At 41.1% G+C, this 23718-nt stretch overlaps 1 protein-coding gene across 2 annotated transcripts in view; it reads right to left on the bottom strand.

The window, feature by feature from the left end:
* The window catches only part of LOC106924959 (neuronal membrane glycoprotein M6-b-like), a 37273-nt gene that overhangs the window by 4141 nt on the left and 9414 nt on the right, over positions 1 to 23718 (bottom strand). The window contains exons 1-6 of one of the 2 annotated variants that reach the window (XM_014998940.2): positions 20938 to 21482; positions 3625 to 3811; positions 3075 to 3234; positions 2557 to 2725; positions 887 to 960; positions 731 to 796 (exon numbers count right to left, since the gene is read on the bottom strand). In XM_014998940.2, coding sequence (XP_014854426.1) covers positions 731 to 796; positions 887 to 960; positions 2557 to 2725; positions 3075 to 3234; positions 3625 to 3811; positions 20938 to 21007 — 726 coding nt within the window. In that variant the 5' untranslated portion in view covers positions 21008 to 21482. Of the gene's footprint in view, positions 1 to 730; positions 797 to 886; positions 961 to 2556; positions 2726 to 3074; positions 3235 to 3624; positions 3812 to 20937; positions 21483 to 23718 lie in introns of those variants that run through there. The other variant, XM_014998941.2, reaches the window with a different exon arrangement.

Raw genomic sequence — 23718 nt, 5'->3', positions numbered from 1 at the left:
AATTATGTTGAGTGTCATTAGTAACTATAGTAAATACATTTATTAGGCTAAAGAAAAAAGCTATCCAAAACAACCTGATTAGATGTGAAAATGTAATTACCCTCCTCCTTAAATTAAGAGCTAAATAAGATTAACCACCTTTCTTAGTTTAATGACTCCCATGAATCCCATCCAAAGCTTATTACTGCACCTATAAAATCAAGAAATTTCTTGATTTTATAAACAGGAAGTGGGCCAAATGATCTAAAGAAAATAAAAGCAATAGCTATGAATTAAACGTCCTAATCTGAACAAAACTAATTCTAAGCAGCCACAGTGAGAACCATTATCCACTTACGGCTGAAGAAATATGTTAATGCTGCCAGGCCATTTTCATGACACTGTTTCTTTAAAAGATCAAAAAGCAAAAAGACATGCAGGTGACCCAGTGAAACGTGTGTTGAGATGTTTCATGACTTTTTTTTTTTTTTTTGCATCTCCATTTCCCTGGATGCAAAACACAAAAGTCCACCTCCACAGTGGAGTAAAACACAGACGCTCACACACACGCACACACACACACACACACACACACACACACACACAAACACGCTCACATAACAGGCTGCGGGGCAGGATTTCAGCTGATAGTACAACACATTTACGTGAGAGGCGCGGTTGCCACGGCAACAGATAAGCATGGCCATGGCAACGTGCATATTTTGAGCGGTGGGTTATCAGAGCAGCTCACCAGAGCGATGACGGTGGCTCCGGCACCGGCCAACGCCACGATGTAGAGGTGGTAGGACAGGTAGAACTAAGAGGGTGGGGGGTAAAAAAAAGAGTTTTAGGCAAGTTACACAAGAATAAACTGAAAAAAAGTGAAAAAAAAAAATCACCCACTCACCTCGCTGGTGCTGCAAATATCTGTCAGTGTGGTTCCACAAGCCTTCCCTGGTGTTGCGTTCAAGGGAATAACGCCTGCAGGATCAAAGAGACGAAACGTCACCAAACGACAAGAAGCTTTTTTTTTTTTGATTGAAAGTATTATGAATGAGGCTCAGAGAAAGATTAAAAGAAACAGGGCTGCTGCTGGAAAAATATGGGTCATCATTCTGAATGAATTTCCACCTCATTTCATCATAAAGGCTGAAAAATATCATTTATCAACGCTTTCTTGTTTCAGTCACAAAGAACTATGATCACTCTTCAGTTTTAGCAACTGCTGACAATAATTTGTCGCCTCCCACTACGTAATTGGGGTTAATATTATGAAGCATATCCTTATCCTACTTCATGGTTTGGCCAGCTGTCTTTCAGATATGGGTCAAATACTGTACATTGTTCCATCAAACGGTGAACCGTAGCACTACAAGATTGGATTCTCTGTACTTAAACTGCATTTTTTTCTTTTCTTTTCGTTTTTTTTTTACCATCCTGCTGGTTTGAAAATCAGAGGCTTTCACTTCAGATGCTTCTCGCTGAGCTCCTTGATCAAAGGGAGTCGCTCTTCATCATCTTTGAAGAAACGTAGCCGTGCATGTTTTGCATTCGCTCTCTGAAGCTGCAAATGCAATATTCAGAAAGGAGATGGGTATAACATCCCGTGCTGCTCGAGAGTATTCCTTCCCCTGAACTTTTCACAGATGCTATTTTATGGGTCAAAACAAAATGGCGCTGTGTTGACGATTTTCAACTCTTTAACCACCGGATATTGTATCTTTTGACTCATCGTTCGTTGTAAAATAATTTAAGCTCAGTCAAATTGGATGGGGAGTGTTTGTTTTTTTTTTAGCACCAAAACGGAGTGTTTGAGGCTAGCACTAGCATGTTTTGCTGTGGAGAAGGTGTCATCAAGGGGATGCGCAGTGTTAGCCTTCCTCCACATATTGTGTTTTGCAAGTTGGCTAAAAGGTTTGCACATGTTTGCAGTGCCCTTTATATGGTGCAAACAATGCTTTCTTTCTACAGTGGCTCCTCCAGAAATATTAAAAATCTTCCTATTTACTTCTCTGATTATCGCTTTCCTTGACTGCCTTGTTATTGTCGGAGGGCGGCCATATTTGCAGCCGTTCCATTCTCAGATGATGGGTTGACGATACTGGTTTTTTGTTAGTTGAATACGTTGGCAAGGTTCTGAGAGCCGAAGTTTAGGAGGTTAAAGCTACAAAGGCAGGATATTCAGTCTTAAATGGAAGCATTGTCCCTTTGTTTTTATTTCAAAAGAGTGCTTTCGTAACCCCGCTACCCCTCGGGTTTGGCTCCAGCCCACTTGATACTACGTAACTGTAATGAAAATCTGTCATCTTTAATTAGATCAAAAGGGCAAACCTCAGCTGGAGCATTAAGATTCTCTTAACCCCTTTATTTCATCCTGAAAGTCAGTTTTTACCTTCGAAATCTTGACAAAGACATGCAAATAAGCAACAAAAAAACTCCGTCAGGATGCAATCGAGGCATAAAAAGACTCTTGAATTCGCAGCTCTGCCCTCCTCCAAATGCCACCCTGGGGTGACCACCCATAACAACCAACCCTTCCAGAGAACCAGAGTGAGAATGAAAGCCTCAGTGACTCACCGTACTGCCTGACATCCACACAGATGGAGTCAGGATACGTGATGTTGGAGTCTGGAGATCTCATGGCGGCGCAGGTGTTCCACATGTTAAAGAAGAGGAAAACCGGGATCGCCGTGAAGCAGAAGATGGCGATAAACACCAGAGCGAAGATGTAGGTCAGGAACATGAACTGAACCGAAGGAAGGAAGAGGAGGCAGAAGATGGGATATTATTATTACGTTGTGATGCACTGAAGAATTAGGCTCATGATATTTACTTAAAGTCCTCACCATCCAACCACCCGTGCATCACATTTTGCTTCCATGCTAATGTAACTGGACATCTGCAGTAATTAACTTAATCAGACAAGGAAGGACAAACTGTGCCAAAGAAGCCCTGAAGGCTGAAGCGTGAATCAAGAATCTAGCTTAAGAGTGCACGATTAGAAACATCTCCACATCTTTGTGCCACCATAGCGACTTTGTATTCTAAAGAACAAAATGGAAGCAGCTACGTCTCATTTATTGGCTTTAACATACAAAGGCAGTGATGCAGCGTCCACAGATGGTCGTCTTAAAGTCACTCTGCAGCTCCTTCTTGATGGTGCTGGTGGTGTAGAAGCCCTCGCCCAGCAGGAGGATGGCGTAGACGAAGAAGAAGGAGGCAATGCCGTAGATGATGTACTGAAAGATCTGGATCCTGGACGCGGGAAACAAACGATAGCGCCAAGTTTATTTCTGCTTTGCACAAGTTTTAAGTCTTTGCTGATTGATATTATTATTGGTTATGCGGGTCTGGATGTTTGGGTACATGAAACATCATTTTTCAAAGCGGATTGTCTAAACAGGAAGTGAATACCATAAGGATGATGGACTTGTGTAAATCAGACAATAACAGGAAATTGTCAGTGGATCAGATGGATGAACTGAGAATATTTATGACAAAGATCATCTATGCAGGAAATGGGGATGATCTCCATGGAAGGAAAACGAAAAAAAAAAAAATTCTGCTACAGGATTATGGATTAGATTCTTGGTGTTAAAAGAAGGAAAAACCCAAAGCTGAGGGAAGAGGATGCATAGGACTCACACAGCGGCGAGGGTGGCGTGGTCACTGGTGATCCTGGAGAAGTGGTTCTCCAGCATGGTCAGGGTGCCGGTCAGCGCCACGTGGCCGCAGCCGCAGAACAGGGCCACGCCCGAGAAGCAGAGGATGGTGGCCACCAGCGAGGCGTAGGGTACCCCGCCCAGACACTTGATGCAGCACTCGAAGCATCCTGCAGAGGGAAACGAAGAGTGAGGTTGTTTCCACTTTTCCTGTTGCATTTAGCTACGAGAAAGCTCACAGCTAAGAAAGCATTAAAGAGGATCTGAGAACAAAGAATTTAGGTCAGATATGAAAGAAGGCAGATGGGGGCTGGGGGGTGGAGAAGAAGAAGCTCCACTGCAGCCATGTTTTTATAAGAAAGAACAAAGAGAGCAGGCTGACATCCCATAGTGACTTGCTTAGCTCTGCTGACGACACTCGCTGCAAAACTCAATGGCCTTTTTTATCCTCTGCATCAGGCATGTTGAGCATCTTTCACAGCGAGTTGGAGTGCTGAATTTTGCACCACCTACAAAAACTCTCTGTGTAACATTTTTTTTTTCTTTTCTCTTCAAGAATGCCTCATAATCTGAGCTAGAGTGATCAAATGCATGAACCACGCTCTGGTTTTCAGGTAAAAACAAAAACCAGAGCGTGGATGTTCTTCTTTTTTAAATCTTTTTATTTTTTAGATTGAAGTAAATGTGTGAATTTGCCAGTAGATCTTCCCAAAGGTTGATGAAAAATGAAAAAAAAAACCTCTCTTCTGTTTTGCGATGCTGAATAAGTACATTTAGTTTTCAGCTTCCTGCGTGAGGTCTACAGGTGCTGCAGATGCATCCTGCTCTAGAATCCCACCCCCTCCAAAAAAAGCTGGAACAAAAGGCACCGAATTACAAGAGCTGCATGTTATACAACATGATAAAAATAACTCCTGTGGCAAAGCAGGAAGTTACTCTGGGAGTAAAAAAGACAAAATGAACCGTCTTGTGTGGCTGCGTTGCTGTTTCCATGACAGCCTGCTCCAGTTGGCACCACTAGCTGATGTTCACAAGTCGGCACGGCTTTTGGTGCCGACTGAACCCACCGCGCGTCCTCTGTGTGGCTCTCCACGCACATTATGATCTGTTCTGACACGCTCCCCCCAATCGCCAGCGAATAACGCACTCGGTGGCAGTCGTGGCTCTTCGTGATGTCTACTCTACGCGACAGCTCGTCTCGTGAAAACATTGTGGTCATGCGCATGCGATGTTACGTTTCTTATAAATCCGCCATACCTGTAGAAGTTTCATTTTGTGTGTTTTATTTCTCAGAAGTTTACGGTAAATAAAAAAATAAAATAAAATAAAATAAAATAAGAAAAATCTAGTTATTTCCATGCAGTGTCCAGAAAGAGGTGTTGTTCTGCTTGTTGCCTAACACAGCTTTGGTCAGCATTCATGTGTTTTTTTTTTTTTTTTTTAGGACATACTCCGTGCAGTTTTCTAATGAAGTATTAAAATATTAAAAAGGTAGATTAGCTATAGGTACAAAATATCCCACGGGAGTCCAAATTTGTAGTCAAACAGTATTTGTAGTAAGTGACGCTAAATGGGAATGTCTTGTTTACAGTATGGTAACGATATTGGAAACAGCAAAAGTCATTTATGTTAACATGTTTGATTAACATAGCAGCTTAATTGAATAAAATTTACTGTAAACTTCTGAGAAATAAAACACACAAAATGAAACTTCTACAGGTATGACGGATTTATAAGAAATCTGCTGAGTAAGCAGTATGTGACGCAACATCGATGTGCGCATGCGCATTACCACAAGGTATGCTGGATTTACGGGTATGACAAACAGTCAGACCCGCTGATGGCTTTTATCAGCGTGGACCTTCATCGGTTCACTGACATCTGATGACAGAAGCGTGAAAAAAAATAAATAAAAGTACAACTTCAAGATTAGCTTTCAGCATCAAACGCAACAGAAATCGTCAGAGAAAGTCTGGATTTAAATGTTGAGCCGCGGTAGAGTTTACAGCCTGCAGGCGGTTGCTATTGATGGGTTTAAAAGAGCCAGTTGATTTAAGCATCCCCAAGGGAAACAATAGCAATCTATAACAACACTATACAAACTAAATGGAGATTTTTTTTTTCCACAGTTATTTTCACCCCTGCTAAAGACGGTAATTTGAATAAATGTATTAAATAGGGAATAAAATCTCTCTAATATTACTGATACTACAAATATTGAATATTAGAATTTTTTTTAATATTTTTTTTTACTTTAGTTGCTGATCTAAGACTTCCTGTTACTCCAGGGGGGAAATATTACGTCAATAATATTTCAATAATATGGTCAATTTACTACTTTATTTGTTTTTTCTAAAACAAAAAGTTGTTCCGGCTTCCACAGTGTAAGCGTAGTTTACATCAAACAGTTTTGATAAATTTTTTCCACATCCAGATAAGAAGTCTGGTCAAAGTTGATTCAAGAAGTTTGGGTCATGATAAAAGCTCATCCTTAAATCTGAAGAAGCATCATCTTCCTCCTGCCTTACGTAACCCAGCGGAGGCCCTTTACATAACAGACCCAAATCCTATTAATGTTAATGAAGGAAGCGCGCTGGTGTAGGAGTCCAGCTGATGAAGCTGGACGGCTGGACCGAGAAGTGGGCCGCGGCCTCTCTGGCTCACCGGTCAGCACAGTGACGGGTCCTCAATTCTGCTCTGAAACATCACCCCTCATCGAGTAAAATTTGAGTGTTTTATTTCGAAACAAGACGAAAACAAAAGGAAATCCTTCCTTTTGAATGCAAATGAAGAATTTCCAACTTTATCTTCCATCGTGGATGCGAGTAATCTGACAAGATGGGAGCCTTTTTGGGACAAATCCCACGCCTTCGTGGGAGCTATTTAAGGGCTTTATTGTTTCTGCTTTTAGCTCCGTCTTCTCTCCCCTGGTTCCACGCTGCTTCATGGATGAATTCACAGGTTCCTCTTGAACGACGGAGCTGACTCTCCCCTCTATCCGGTCCCTCCACCCCCCCGGCTACGACTGCCAGCCTCAGTTTAAAAGTGCGCTAATGGGAAGCAGACCGGCCGGAATGGTCAGCTCCAGCCGGCCCTAATGGAAATCAATGGGCTATTCATTAGAGCAGAATTTAGGTGACACACCAAGGCTGGCCTATCTGCCTTGTTTTATACCTCGCTGCCTCTGTCTTCGCTCTACTGTCTCCTTTTCTTTGAAATATGGCTGCTTGTTGCCGTCGTGCTCTATTAAGCCAGCTGGAGTTAATCACAAAGGCACTATGTTACACTCCTGTTATGTTATGGTGTCATAGATCATTTTAAATAACTTTTGGCGGGTCCCCACCGAAGGATTTCACCTTTCTGTTCACGTTAGGAGGCAGAACGGCCCAGAATTTGACAGCCGATAAGCGAAATTAGAGAGTATTGGGACAGTTTTCCCGCTTAAATGCCGACCTCAATTTGTGGCTGACAGCTAAGCGAAACTGTTCTTGCTTTCATCGCCTTTGCATGGGCAGCTCCGAAACAAAAGGGCGATAAAATGAGAAAGAAAACCATGAAAGAAGAGGGAACGTGCAGAACGACTGGGAACAAGTGAGAAGAAGGAGGTGAGAGGGGAAAAAGGCAGAGCGAGAGAAGGATGGGGAAAGCGTTTTCTTGGCCCAGGGGCCGGCGAACGACAGTTGCCATAGCAACGTGTTACCCACGACCCACTTCAGTCCCTCGCAGACGCTTCACTCCGCCTTCACGCGCGAGCACAACCCAAAGATTGGCGTGAAGCGGCAGCTGAAGCTGAAGCTGCGGAGTGGCGGACGGTTCGTCTATTCATGTTTTCTGATCTGATTCAAATCGAAATTATGTGAATGGAGAAAACATGAAACTTAAAAATATCAGCTTATGTCTCAGACTCAATCCTTTAGGTATCCTAGTTACATTTTACACCTTTAGTTTTAATTTTAATACCATTTTGGTATTAAAATTATTTATATATATATATATATATATATATATATATATATATATATATATATATATATATATATATATATATATATATATTCAGCTGAATGGATGTTTACAGTAAATATTTTTAGCAGTATGTTTGCACATAATATGTTTTTACAGTTACTTTCTGATCATGTGGGGTCGACTTGTTCTTGGGTCAAGTATTTGGAACCATATTGTTTTTTTTGTTGTTGCCAGATCTTTGTTTTTAAATTTAATTTGGTTCATAATGACAAAACCTGTCACAAGAATCAGCCTGCTTTCAGATTCCTGAGATTGAATGTGAGTCCTCTTTCCAACTTACTAATCATTTATGATAATAAATTCATAATTTTTCTATTTCTCATTGTAAATAGATCATAAAAGCTTTAATTCCTGCTTCCTTTTCTAAATAATAGACAGCTCTCTTTCCTGATTCTTCATCTTCATCCTTGTTTTTTCCCCACGTTCCCATTTTTCCGCCTTTATATTTAAATCTGTGCCTTCCTATTAGACTGGTGAGCGTACTCAGGCGCTGTGACTGAATAAATAATGCCTCGCAGGCCGGAGATGCGCTTGCAAACAGAACCTGTCACCGATTGCTGACATCTTTTGTGATTACGCTTCGCATTCTGTCAATCACCCGACACCCACGGTATGAAATAATCCCTCAAATGCATGTCGCCTTACAAACTTCATTGTCAGAGGAATTGAATTTGGAGCATTTGTTAGAAAAAAAATGGCTTCCAAGTAAGTAGATGCACAGGAAAAAAAAAAAGAAAAACTGGGTAAATAGTGTTATCAAGGCGCGGTGTCTGGATAATATTGGCTGAATAATGTGCTGTTTTTTCTGGCTACACAGATTTCATTGTTGTAATGCCTGCAAATCCTAAATACAGGATAAACTCAAACGATGAGGCGATTATTTCCACAGTTATGACTCTTCCTACTATCGCTCCAGTTAACATTGCAGTTCTTTGCTTTTATTTTAAAATATAAAACATTAAAGTTCAACTTAAATTTATGTAGGAAGGAGGGATAATGAATGGGGAAAAAATGACGTACATGGGGCACAAGAAGTAAAAGAAGAAGAAAATGTACAAACATTTTTCTATATTTTCCTAGACCTAGAAAATACTGGAAGCAAATCTCCAAGGTTTAGGGACGGCAGAGGAATCCCGTTTAAATATCTTCCTCCAATCCAGATATGCAGCGCGATTATCTCCAACTGTTAGTGTGCGCAGTACCTCTGCCAGAAATAACAGCCTTAATAAAGCTTTCTGAATATTTCAGTGACCGATCTGGTCCCCTCCCAGACGCCCCCGCCGCCTGCGGCTCCATTCAGATCTCAGAAACACTGTATTCATTACGGCAATATCCTCAGAGTGCATCATGGGTAGATCCCCGCGAGGGAAGAGGAGGACCTCGGAGTGGGAAACAGAGAACAAAAGGTGTGGGATAAATGGCTGCGTCACATCGAGATGAAAACAAGGTCCCATCTGCTTCACAGAGGCCGACCGCAGACACAACAACACAAAATCATTGACACGAGCTCTGGAGATTTCACTTTAGGTCAGGGATAAACGTCCGTCTCAGACTTAATGACCATCACATAGAAAGGAGCAAAAAAAAAAATTAAGATAAATATACCAGAAATATATATATTTTTAACAAATGTTCACATCTGAACAGAGTTGTGTACATTTTGAGAGGCACTTTAGATTATAATACAAGATGCTTTCTTACGTGGCGATTGCTTTCTCTCACAGTGTGACATCATCTCTGCTTCTAAAATAAATAACTATTGAGAACTAATGACAGGAAGATCAGAAAGAAAATCGGTAATCAGCCACAAATTTCCCATTTGTTGATTTTTCAGAATTTCTCTTTAACCCTAAAAGGTTCAGTAGATAATTAGCTTCTTTTAACGCAGTATTTTGGACAAACTGTGTGCATTTCAGCTAGATGGAGTCCTATATTTCATATGTTAAGCCATAGAAATGAAGAAAATAAACAGGATTACAAATTCTGTAATATATATATATATATATATATATATATATATATATATATATATATATATATATATATATATATATATATATATATTACAGAATATATATATATATATATATATATATATATATATATATATATATATATATATATATATATATATATATATATATATATTCTGAAGATGTCACAAACCTGTCAAAGCGGTTTTCCAAACACATAATGTTGGGAATGTTTTCAATAATGGTGGCTGAGGCTTAAGAGAATATACCCATCACTGTTCTCAAAATGTTGTTGTTTTTCATTCTTCTTTTTTTTTTTTTGTTCTATTTTGTGGCAACACGAAACTGACCCTAATCTGCTGTTTGTGAGAAACCCGCTGCTGTTTATGCAGCGTTATGCAGGTCACAGGGCCAGCATGTGGCCAGGCGTAACTGAGATTGATGGCCGGAATGTGCCTTTAAATCCCGTTCGCGGATCTCTGCGTGGGGATCAATACACTTATGCTGCAGATTAGAGAAATATTTCTTGCTAATGCTGTTTTACATCTAAATTAGCACACATTTGTGTGTTTTAATAGACTGGAAAACCCACTGAATCAAGCAATTACCATCCTGCCTAGATCACAGAGTCCCTTTCTTCAGTTAAATGAGTCAATTAATTGAACTGAAAACTATGTATGGCACTAATACTGTTAAAAACAACTCATTACCAGTGGCAAAAACTAGATAAAATATCAGAAATATTAGAAAACAAGCACCTGGCTTGAAAACCATTTGCTTATAAAAACCTTGCAATACAATCCCAAGTACAAAGCAAAGAGCAGAGGCAACACTTTTAGTCCCACCAAAATGTAAAATGGCCCCTCTGGCTACAAGTGCTGTGCCTTAGTGGTTACACAACCAACTTGGCTAATGTCACTTTTTCTCCAAGAAGTCAAAGAAGTCATCTCTTTCTTCCGCCCCTCCTCCCAGTTCTCCCGATGAGATTATGGAGATTCGGTTTCCAGCTGCAGATGAGCACTTTGTATGTGAGAGTGTGTGTGTTTGTGTGTGTTTGTGTGTGGCCCAAACCACAATGTGAGTGTGTGCACAAAGTCTGTTGTTTGGCAGCACAAAGCCGCTCCCTGCGGAGGCTTCCTTATGATTACAGAAACACAGCAGTGCTCCGAAATCTAGAAAAAAAAAATGTAGAAAATGCTTCTGGTTTGTGTTCAGGAGATTGTGATTTCTGTTGTGTATTGGCAATATGTATATTTCCAATGCATAGTCCTGCAACGTTTCCACATTGATTTAAGTACATACTTGTAAACAAAGTGACATTGAAGATTACATAAGTCGTCTAATGGAGGTTAGACCGGTTTGTACACAAACAGACTTGGTGATTGGCATCGTTTAACTCATAGTCCTCTACTTTAGGTCAATGCGAATCTCCAACTTATTCTGGGGGATCCTACGGCCTTCATTGGCAAACTTAGTCTTTTTTTTATCAGGGCTACCAGGAAGCTACCTGATCGAACTGTTTTGCAGCTGTCCAATCACCTCCCTGAGATGATTGATCTTTTGAAGGCTGAGTCTAGCCACTCTATAGAGAAAGCTTGTTGGAGTCACTTGTATCCAGAGTCTTGTTCTTTCAGTCATAATCCAGAATGTACACAGTTGGATGCATCAACAGCTTTGCTTTGTAGCTCAGCTCTTTCATCGTCACAATAAATTGTGATAGCAGTCGCTAAATTACTGCAGACCAGGCGACCCGATGTGTTTATCCATCTCCCATTCAATGACCAAGGCACTACAGCATATTTCAACACCAGTCAGTAGGCCTTGTTGACTCCACATTGCTGAATGGTCTCAGATTGGCTCACCTGAAACCTATTTTTCTGTATTTATATTCTACTTTGGCTAAGACAGCAAAATGGGGCAAAACCAAACAAAACAAAGAAATACAGCACCGTAATATTCAGAGCACACTACACATCCCGCACAGTGACTCATCAACGTCCATTTCAGCCAGTGATGTCAAGTGTTAATCAGCATCAGGCATTTTATGGGCTCTGGGTGAGAGCAGCAGATTGGGCATCAGTAGGTGATGGAAGACGGCCAGATGAGGCTGGCACTAGTCAGGAACAAGACCTGCTGGGCCAACCTGCCACTTGCTGCTATTCATATACCAATGGTAGACTCCACTGCAGCGTAATCTCGCACACGTTAGAGATGCCATTCTTATGGCAGGCGAGAAGTGTGAGCTTCCTGTAGTCTGATCGCAGTGGTTGCATGTCAAACTCCTGAAATGTGTTTGGTTTACAGGCTGAATGGGCGAGTTTGGTTTGATGTAAGGCTGCAGCTGTTTGCCAGTCTGCCTGGATCAGATGTGAAAAGTCTGTTTTTACCCGTCGGTTTCAGTGTTGGACACCATTCCTTGTGATTAGCTTAATTTTCCATTACAGGTTTTATATATATATATATTTTTAATTATTATATAAAAAAGAGTAATGTTAAACAGGGCTGCAGGGTTCTGCACTGGTTGGCACTGTTGCCTAGCAGCAAGAAGGTCCTTGTTTCCAAATCAAGGCTCTTTCTCCGTTTATCCATCCAGTTCTATCTATTCATCCATTCATTCATCCATATTTTCCATGTAATGCCTGACAACAGTGGAAATATTGCCATGAATTTATTGTAAATGTTTATTTATATTCAGCATTTTGAGTAAAAAGACTAAAAATGGAGCAAAAACTCTAAAAATGTCAAGAGTTTGACATTAAAACCATATGAACAGAAGCAGTTCAGATGGTGAACTGTTCTAAACGTATAAAAGTTTTAAACCTTTTTAAACCTTTCACCAAAGAGCATTCAACTTTATTCAGCTCAAGTACAAAACACTGCATTGTTTCACCCTCGCTACTTCTGTCAAACGTAATTGGGACCCAGATTGATGGAAAGGGCAGTAGGTAAGAGACAGCTGCTAAAAGTAGTTGTTCTAAGCTGCATTTGAGATAAATACGGTCAATCATGACACCTGAGATGAATCCAAAGGCGGTTCAGATAGAAGTGAGATCTGCTATGTTGCTGCAAATCCTTTTCTCTGCTCACGCAAACAGAAAAATGATGGCGCTGAGAGGACAGGAAGAGCTAAATACAAACACAGCGGCATACCACACGGCTCTCCACACATGTTTGCGCAAAAATAAGCCTGTTTTTTTTTTTTTTTTTCCTTTTCGGTGCAAGAGAAGCACTCCCAGAGACATTCCCCTCAACCACTCCTGGTCACTGACACGTAAACAAATGCAAGCGCACATACCGACGGTAAACCTACACAAACACACGCGTGTCCAGATGGAGGCTGACAGCATGCTCTGGGCAAATGGCTTCAAAACGAGGAACACATGAGCCTCTCTCTGTGTGACGGCTTTCACATGCTTCCACAGCCTCACACACCTCCGGGGCGAGGGGGGGAGAGAGCGGAGAGACGGGTGAGGGTGATGATGGCGGGACTGGGTAGGAGCAATGCGAGAAACAAAGGAGGGATGGTAAAAATTAGGCCTGCAACTAATTAATCTTTCATTTATTCTGACGATTAGTTGTTTCATTGGATAAAACAAACTGGCTAATTCTGCAGATTTTTCATTTCTGCGTCTGACGTACAATAATAACCATACACTAAAAGATGCAAATAAATAATTAAATTCCTTTTTTAAATGAAAAGATAAACATTTTATTGCCTAAAATAACAGCATTCCTTTTAGAGAATGCGTGGTTATATCTAGCAAAGGATGCAGCTAAGGAAATAGTTTTAACATCAACATGTGAAAAGCTTTCTGCTTGACTTGGGCATCAATACAGTGTAGCGCTGATTGACTAATCAACAATTGGAAAGCAGAAGGTGCTTAAAAATATGTATTTTTTATGTAATTTGATCTAGATGGAGTTAAAACTGTCACTTGAGGAGTACTTGGTAGAAAATATTTATAAACTAAGATTTGTTTAAGTCTGAAATGCAAAATTAATACTTTTCTTAGATGTTTTTGACTTGTCTACTCATCCAAGAGTTCTATGAATGGCCTTGTTTTAGTCTGCATACTCCAGTTGACGATTAATCGATTATTTCAATTATTAATTTATTGCGATTAATCCAATTAATCATTTCAGCCGTAATAAGAATATCATATCACAACCATATTGTTAGAGAATTCAACTCAACGAAAACATTTGTTTTCATCCTCTATTTGCAAGGAAAATGTGTTATGCGTTTGCAGCGATTTCACTGATGGCAAAGGGAAATTTGGTTTTCCAAGTATCAACAAAATTTCAGCTTGTGAAGGTGAATCATTTCTACAGTAAGGTCGGGAAGGCCGGGGAAGGAAACCCGGCATTGCCCAAATGTCAGCAGCCACCAGGGAGAGAGGGACGGCTCCTCTCTATGATCATCAAATGGGAGCTGGCCTTTAGATTCTGGCCCTCAGCCCATGCCCAGCTGGACACTCACTGACCTTTTTTTTTTTTTTTGTCTGATAATGCTGATATGTATATACACTGCTCAAAAAAAATAAAGGGAACACTCAAATAACACATCCTAGATCTGAATGAATGAAATATTCTCATTGAATACTTTGTTCTGTACAAAGTTGAATGTGCTGACAACAAAATCACACAAAAATCATCAATGGAAATCAAATTTATTAACCAATGGAGGCCTGGATTTGGAGCCACACACAAAATTAAAGTGAAATGTTCCCTTTATTTTTTTGAGCAGTATATAAAAAAACTGATTTCAGAGGTGACAAACCTCCACACTGAAATCTTTGAAAGGTTTTATCCCACTCTGTAGTGTTCATACTGATTATTTCATCTCTAAGGCAGATGGAGTTTACACTCAGATTCACAAAACTAAACTAACCTCCGAGAATTACTTTTTGCTAATTTCTCTGGTGCAAGTTAAACTCACTTCATTGAAAAATGTCATATACATCCTGTCCCTTTTTAGAGGATTCACTTCATGTTTATTTTATACTGCAAATTAGATTCAAAACCCTTAGAAATGTGCTTTTGCTATAGGTTTCCACTGGTTTTCCATTTCTATGGGATAAAAAATGAATAATGAGATGCCGGACTACTACAGTCAGCTGGCAAAAAAGGTATTTAAAACAGTAGTTTTCTTGTTATTATAGTTAATGTTACTATAACTCTAATATTTTATGTTTAAATTATTTTAATAGCAGCTGAAAGCTGTCCCGTTTGATGCCGTATCATTGTATTTTTATATCGTCAGAATCTCATCGCAAACTCAACAAATCCTTTTATCAAAACCATTTGTAAAATTCAGCAATAAAACCACTGTTATTCTGCTGAGCAGATGGAGCTGAAAGAATGAAAACAGCTGAAGCCGACATCGAGTTGGTACGGCACATCTGACATAAAAGGAAAAATGGATGCCGATATAGTTTTGCGAATGGGGTTCAAAAATAGCCTGAATTTACTAAAAATACCCGCAGAAACAGCCTGGAAACAAGAAACATCTGCAGTCCAAACTGAAAGTGCGTCCAAACATGTTTCACTTAAAGGCTTCCAGGCCCAGCTCCTCTCCGTCTGCCAACACTGCACCTAAAAACATCTTACAGGAATAAAGCTCTTCAAAGCTCTCGCTGAATATCCCTGACATTATTAAAGATAACAAATAAACCCACAGCTCTGATTTTAAGCATAACCCCAGTAGCGGATTCTGCTGCTCCAAACAGAAAATGCAACAAAACATGCAACCTTCCAGACGATGATGTAATGTGTTACGGTTCTGATCCGAGCATCATAACGAAGGGACGGCGGCGTTATGTAAGAGCAGGCTCTAACAGGCCGCTCAGTTACTGCAAATTTAAGCACCCTGCTTCAGGAAATCGTGTTTAAAGCAAAGTAAAATCATGACGGTGTGTGAGTTGTCCAATCAAATAGAGTCAGACTAATTAAAGCAGGCAATTATGAGAGCTGATGATGCCTCATTATCACACAGTACCCCTGTGTGCCAGCAGATTACAGATTACAGCATGAAATCAGGCACAACAATCAATCTATACCCACTGACACTGTTCCTCTGTACAGGCTATAATCCGTAAAGTTTTTACTAATCTATAACAGTTTTTTTTTTATTATTATTATTCTGTGTTCATCGTAGAATCATTGAGTTTCGACCGAGACAATTTATAAAGCTGTGAGCTGCACTGACAGGAAGCTACAACACAGATGCTAACTTTAGCATAGCCATAGCGACTTTTTGCACCAGAAGGCCTTCATCATGACATTAGTTTGACTTGATATAATATTTTATCCCACAAACTGCATGAAACTGTGAGATCATGCAGTATTCATGATCCTGCTGCCGTGGTGATTATCTATTTATTTAGTCACCTCTCGAGACTTGCTTTTCTTCAAGTGGGTGGATTATTTTTGCTAGTTTAGAACACTGTAAGCTTTTTGAAAATGACTGCTTGTTTATTAATTTATGGTCAGCTTGAATCTCTAGATGGTTAAGCTGACTGTATTTCTTTTTGTCCTTTTTTAGATTCCTGACTGTAGACCAGAGGTTCCCAAACTGTGGGGCGCGCCCCCTACGGGGGGCGCCGTGTCATTGCAGGGGGGGCTCGGGAAGCCGTCTGGATGAAAAAAAAAAAAAAAAAAACATGAACACTGTATGCGCTGGGTTTTAACCTTAGAATGGCCAACTCTCTGTTATTCCTATGTCAATTTGATTCAGTAGAGGCTTCCACACTTCCCATATTTGTGTCCTCTGTCACTTTTATCAGCAGTTGTTTAATCCGTTGTTAACATGTTGTAACCTGTTTTTCCAAGCCGCCTTTAAACGCAACATGAGCTCTACGATGCCCGCGCTGGGTTTCCACCTGTGAAGGAGACCTGCTGCTGCTGGGCGGAGCTACGTAGGTTTGTGTTAGAATCATGACGGCAAACCAGCAAAACACAAAGAACTTTTCACAGTTTTTCCCTCCAAACTAACCGACTGAGTTGAGTAAAGCTGCTGGATGCAGGTAATGTTAGCTAAAAGATGACTAGCTAATATCAATACAGAACCTTAAGTTTAACAAGTACCTTGTAGGCTACCGATGTTGGTGTCTATTTTCAGCTACGTACATTCATTTTGCCCCCCAAAAAGTCGATTCCCCCCCCCGTCACACGCGTCGTTTCAACCAGACAGCCATTTGTAATCCATAGGGGGGGCGCAGAAAATGTTTGGAAACCACTGCTGTAGACAATGATTGGACAGTGACTACTGTCAAATATACAATTTCTTGTTTCCAGTTGGAACTGAACTCTGTGAAGTTAGCAATTGGGTTTGAGAATTTTTTTTTTTTTAAGTGTGATGTGGGCAAACATTCCTATGTGATGCCACTGGGTAGTTTCTGTGAAGTAAAGACACAGGACCAGAGTCAAGAATCAAAGCACAAACATGGCCACCTTTTAAGATTTAGATGGATACAGAATTTGGTTCACTGTATATTTTTAGAAGTTAAAGTTGCAAACTTGGTTATTTTTCGGCCTTGTTACTAGTTCAATTCTGTGATCCAAAGAGAGGAAGTCATCCAAAAGAGCTAAACAGATATTGATGCCAGATCGAACAGATATTGTGCTCAATCTGCTGAGAAAAGAAAAGGTACACGCAGAACTATGTCCAGACACCCGGTCCGACTTATAGAACAGAGACGGAACAAACAAAACCTAATCAAAGTAAGGCTTGTTTCATCATTTTCTTTATGGTTGTCTTGCAGTGGATGACAACCATTTGGATGGATAAATGGATGGAACATTTATCCATCCAAATCCTAATTCAGAGCAAGAAAGAGATACTAGATGTGCGCAAAACTTCTATCCTGGTAATGTCAGGAAAGAAAACACAATTTCACACAATTTTGCGGTGTTTTCGTTAAATATGGAATGCAATTAAAATCACATCTGAGTAAGTTTGTTAGCACAGTTAATCATCATAAAACATGCCACACCATCATCCTCCTTCTACTTCCTGTCATCTTCTTTGCAGTTTCTGCCAGCAGCATTGTCTGGTTGTCAGTCACGTGACTCTGTGGTGTGAAAAAAGTGTTTCCATTGTGGTTTTGCGGAATATACGGATTTCAATACGGCTGAAAAACCACCTCAGCCTAGCGACTGGATTGAGCTTCGCGATTCACTTTGACACAAAATACTGTGTTTTTCTTTTTGATATTGTGAGAGCTCAATATATATTTACTTGCATGAATCTTGCCTAATTTCTCATGCATATCGAGTTGCACCACTCCGTCTGTGGGCTGTGCAGAATATATACCCAGCAGCTCTTCATTATGCATCTGGAAGTAGTTGCTGCTCTCTGGCACTTGCCTGCACAAGCTCCTTAAGTGACAGCTCTCGCCTTCTTGGCCCCCACTGCAAATCTCCAGCTTCTTAACGAATGCTGCAAGCTTGGTCGTAGTCCAGATGTCAAATGACTGCACCAACAACATGCAACCTTCGAAAATCTCTCACAGTCTTTTTCTCATTTTTGCATTTGAACACACCTGGGGGCACAGCAGAAGCCAACCTGGGTGAAATAAACTCCCTGCTTCCATGGAAAAACTGTGATTAAGGAATTGAAAGGCCTAATAGTTAGCTTACCATTGTCCTCCTGCTCTGCTATCTTCAGGGGCTTTTCAACAGGCTCACCTCCACTGTCAAATGAAGTTGCATGATTGCAGGCTGTTATTGGACTGTAGTTGGTGCATCGCTGCTTTGCCTCAGGAGAGGATGATGTATCCTCTCCTGAGGATACATCATCCTCAGGAGAGGATGATGTATCACTGCTGAGGGACACCCAACTCGCCTGCACCTTACGTCACAGACAAGACTGTGACCCAGCAGTATGACTGGGCCAAGAGCCAAACCCTGCAGCATGAACCTCACATATTTTCACAGATCTTAATATTGACCACCGATATCAGCAGACGTTAGCGACCACAGTCTACGAATACCTGAAATCGGTGAATGCTTGAGAACTGCTCTAGAAATGCTTATTTCTACCTATTTTACAGTTCAAACACCAAATATACCTTGATATGAATTAATGCGAGCAGTGGAAACCGTCCGCATAAGATAATACCTACAGTTTTCCTTACTGCTTTTCATTAGCCAATCTATTTAAGAAACAAGACGTATAAAGTACATGGCAACATGGCATGCCATATGTTGCAAATATAATTGTAATATTGGTTTGTTCAACATTTATATGTCACACAGTGTATTTTGAAAGAAATTATTGTTCTTTGTTATATTTTAAAGCAAGGGATCCCCATATCTGATACAGGTGATATTGGCCAACATGCTACATGTCTGAGGCTCATATCTTCATTGCCATATCGAGATTATTGTCAAAAATGCAGCCCTATCCAACCAATTTTCCATGTATCTCACAAGCCAGAATGGACATGTGGGAACTAAGACACACCCAAGCACACCATGTTCCAGTTGCAAGTTGGAAAACCAGTTTCATTGCACACACTTGCTGACCACAGTGATAATCGTCAATGTATTCAAACATTAAAGGAAAAATGTTCATCAAGTAAGGTGAAGAGAACTAGCAGAAGTGCTAACAAATAGAGATTCTAATGTGTTTCTTAAGTAAGCAGCCATGTTGGATTGGTGAGAAACATCCAGCTTTCCACCTCTGAATTTTGATGGATAATATCCACCAGCAGAAGTGCTTTGTTATTATAGATTGATCAGAAGTCAAAATCAGACCAATTCTACAGTCAGCTGGTCCAAATAGGGATAAAAAAAAATGGAAAGAAACTAAAATTTAAAAAATTATGTTTAAGAGACTGATTATATGAAAATAACTTTCTAAAAAAGATAAATACACCAATATGTGACGGAAATGAGGGTATAAATTGATGGAAGAGATGTTTTGTTTTACTTAAAACAAAACTGTGATTAAGTGGAGTAAAAAATGAAGATAATTCACTTTTTGTGCAGGGTGTGAACAAAACCTTAGTAAACTGAGAATAATGGAAGGAAATTGGGTTAAATCGCCACCTTCAGGCCTGGCATGGTTACTACAACATTTTTTTTTCTTTCTGTAGGCATTAATGTTTTTATGGTGATGTTTTCATAAAGAACAAATAAAAAAAATGCTGTTTGTCTCTGACCAGCAATCTGCAAGCATGAAATGTGACTTTAGCTCACCAAAACAAACTCCATCCCCCAGGCCTGCATCCTCTTGAATCCGGCCTTGGCTGTGCACTTATACATTTTTAGACTTACTTTAACCACAGTAAAGAGTTTTTTTTTAACTATAAAGCCACAATAGGCTTCCAAACAAATCAGTCACATCCACTCTGCGTGGCCTTGAATCCGCCAACGCACAAAGACACGCCTACACACCGCACCGTGTAACAGGAGCAACAGTTTGGGTGTGATTTTCAATGTTAATGCAATTTATGAAAAAACAAAACAGGATCATATTTGGACTTTTGTGCACACGTGCAATGACCTATTTCATGAATATGAAACATTAACTGAGCGGATCAGGGGCTTCATTAACATGCATGTCTATGGGGGCTTGCAAATGATCGACACAGCCGACACTCTGCGCCAAGAGCGCCGCTGCTCCTTTTATTTTTCCAGCGACTGCAACTGATCCTTGCTGTCGCGCAAAAAAAAAGAAAAGAAAAGAAAGAAAGAAACATCTTCTGTTGCAGCGTGCCGCATCAATCACGCCGCTGACAGATCAACCCCAGAGCCCCCCGCCGATAATCATGGAAGCGGCTGCAGGAGGCGGGAGGATCCACCTGGAGGAGAACAATGCCGCCGCGCACGGAGCGCAGCGCAGCGCCGCGCACGGCAGCGGCGCCGCCTCTGCCTTTATCAGCCGCTCATTAGGCACAAAATAAGCTCATGATGGTGCAGCAGCGCAAAAGCAAATTAGCATTAACGCACGCTCCGTAAAACCCCCCGCTCGACCATTCTGAATACCTTCCTCTGCCCAACACAAACCCATCAATCCACCCTCCACCTCTCGCTCCTCGGTCCGCCCCAGAATCGCGCAACAAACGTGAAAAATACCTGTAAACACCGCGAGGATTATCTTCTATTTCTACCCGCCAGCACTGGCACTTAAATGCCCCGAAATGATAACAAAACCCCGGCGCAATTGTGTCGCCGTAGCAAGTAGGTTAAACCGCTCAGGGCTGGCGCAGACGCAAAGAAAAAAACAAAACAAAACAAAAAAAAAAAAAAAACGGAGGTGAGGGAGAAAAGGCGCAGATGACAGCGCGTACCTTTGCTCTCCTGCCCCTCGTCCTGGGTCTCCTCGGCGTTGGACTCCATGGCCGGCTTTGTCCCATCCATTATTTCACGCGGAATGTGGCCTCCTGGTGCTCGCGCTCAAACCTTCACAGCGTTAACAGTGGAGCCCGTCCTGGTGACTTGATTCTCCCTCACACACTCCCCCTCTCTTTCTCTCCTCCCTGTTTCAGCTTAGTTCTCTCTCTCTCTCTCTCTCTCTCTCTCTGTCTCTCTCTCCCTCTCTCTCTCTCATGCACACACACTCTCTCTCTTTCTCTCATGCACACACACACTCTCTCTCTCTTTCTCTTTATCTATGTATATTAACAATCCAGCTTCAGAATGCAAAGGCGATGACAGACAGGATTTATTTCACCCATGCAGATTAGTTCCCCCACCCAAAAGATGATTGCAGATTAGCCTCCAAATGCACCTTGATGATTATGCTTCATTTCCACTTAATAAATAAATAAATAAATAATAATAATAAAAAACGGCTTTCCGTCAGCAGCTGCATGCCCGCCTGCAGCTGATTGCTCTTATTATTTCATCCTCATTCAACATGGAAGGACAGGATGTTCAGGGTATGCAAATATGCAAACTCACGGGTAACCAGGCATGAATACTCTGGACTGCACAGAGCCACACATGCAGAAGAAGGCGCTCGCCGCCCCCTCTCCATCTGGTGAGAAACTGAGAGTACAGCAGGAAGGGATGCAATGTGCAGGGGAAAAAAAAAGAGAAGTGCAAAGACTGGCGACGGCTGAGTTTGTGTAAGCTCAACTCTCTGAAAGTTGCTGTTCTCCAGCTCCCATTGTGCAAACCGCTGCCACTTAAGTTGATTTCAGCTTTGATTGGATTATTCTGCGACCAATCAGAGCTCCTGAGCCGGTGAAACGGCCATGTGCCCTGCTTCACTTAAGAGAGGGTTCCTTTGTTTGTCTCCGAGGTTCGCCCGCCGATTGGCCTGCGACGCAATCCAATAAAAACCCAAAGCAAGGTGAGGGAATGTGGCCTTGAAGTGGTCAAAAGTGGGTGTGGCGTGTTTACAGAATGAAATAAAGGATTAAAGGGAAAGGGAGATGGTGTGCGTGCGTGCGTGCGTGCGTGCGTGCGTGCGTGCGTGCGTGTGTGTGTGTGTGTGTGTATATATGTGTGGGTCAGTTTCCATCACTCACCCTGTTTTCTAATACAAACATATCCTCAAACAATGGCACACCATCTGTCCTGAATCCTCTTAAATGAGGTTTTAATGCGGGCTCACGTGGTTCTGTTTCAGACAAAGCTCAGCCCACCGATGAGTCCAGGAAATCCCCCCCACCACCACCTTTCCCTCTCCTACACACACAAACACACACACACACACACGCACACACACACACACACACACACACCAAACTGCAGACAGTGGTGGTCACACCGGCACCCCCCCCCCCATCAACCCTAACCCCTCTCCCCAAGACACTTTCACCCGGGAAAACATCAGACGCATGAATAGTTAACGTGACATATATGACATTTAGCGGCTCCGTTTACCCCTGGGGGCAGAAATCAACACCCACTCCACTCCATATGTCTGTGAATCGAGGGGAGCGTCTCCTTTTGCACCAGCTTTTCTACTTCAAAGCTGTAGGGAAATACAATACGCCGAATAACGACCAACTCTCAACCAACCACGAAATAAGTGGGGAAAAATGCTAACCAGCACCGATAAGTACAATGTAGCGCTCCAGCTACTTACATTAGCTTTGTCTTGTTTTTAACGTGAGATTTTTCTGCTGTCCTTTTAAAGTCAAGCCTTAAAGCAAGCAGGTCAAGTTAAAGATGTAAACATAGAGGTTAAACTTCATGCTTTTTGTAAATGCTGGTGAGAAATCCGCCCCTCCTTGTTTCACTTTTGTTTTGTCCTTCAGCGTTGTAGCTGAACTGTTGATTCTTTTAACATTTCAATAATTTTTGTCCCCTGGCTGAATGCGTTTTAAGGAAAAACACAGCTTTTGTTGCCCGTTTGTAGTTCTAGTTCAGCATCCGTGGATTTTTCTGCAGAACTTAACTCTAACTCAAATTCATTTTTGCAAGTCCCATATCATGACAGCACCACCACCGTGCATGAAAGTGTTTTCTGGTTCAAAACCCCCACATTTGAGCCTAGAAAAATTTTTTTTTCTTTGCATGCAAATAGCTCACGTTCTGTCTTCTGTCACCAAAAATAGAATATGCGAACTCCTAATAGGCTGTGAACTGAACTCAAAAAAAGATGGTGGCTTTAAGGAGGATATTAAGAAAAGCATAGTGAACTGCAACGATTTAGCTATCTGTATTTCAAGCTGATTAAATATTAATTTCTAACTGTGTAAATCAAACTATTGTCAGTTTCCCATCACTGAGGGTAATGTGATGACTACAAGACAGAAGCAGAAAAATGCTTTCTAAACCAATAACCCGGACAACATGATGCAGTCGGAGGTGTTGCACTTAAAAATCAAATTTTCTCATACGTTACAATTTAAAACTACTCTGCTAAAAGTAAGGAAATTGTCCAGGAATTAGTTCATTATATTAATAAAATCTGTAGTGACAAAGATGGAAACAACGTAGGGAGTTGGAAAAGCTTTGCTTCTAGTCCCCTTTTATTACAGAACCCCCATAATCCCTCACTGGGTCACACAGATTAAGGACTTGTCCAGAAGATGAGATACAGAGCTCACTGGCACTCTTTTCCACCACGTTGTGTCACACACACAAACACACACACCCACACACACACTCTGATC

This window comes from Poecilia mexicana, unplaced genomic scaffold (assembly GCF_051168715.1).
Source record: "Poecilia mexicana isolate PSO_F unplaced genomic scaffold, ASM5116871v1 scaffold_2, whole genome shotgun sequence".
NCBI lineage: Eukaryota > Metazoa > Chordata > Actinopteri > Cyprinodontiformes > Poeciliidae > Poecilia > Poecilia mexicana.
The sequence above is the reverse complement of the archived record's forward strand: the minus strand, read 5'-3'. Positions and strand labels throughout refer to the sequence as shown.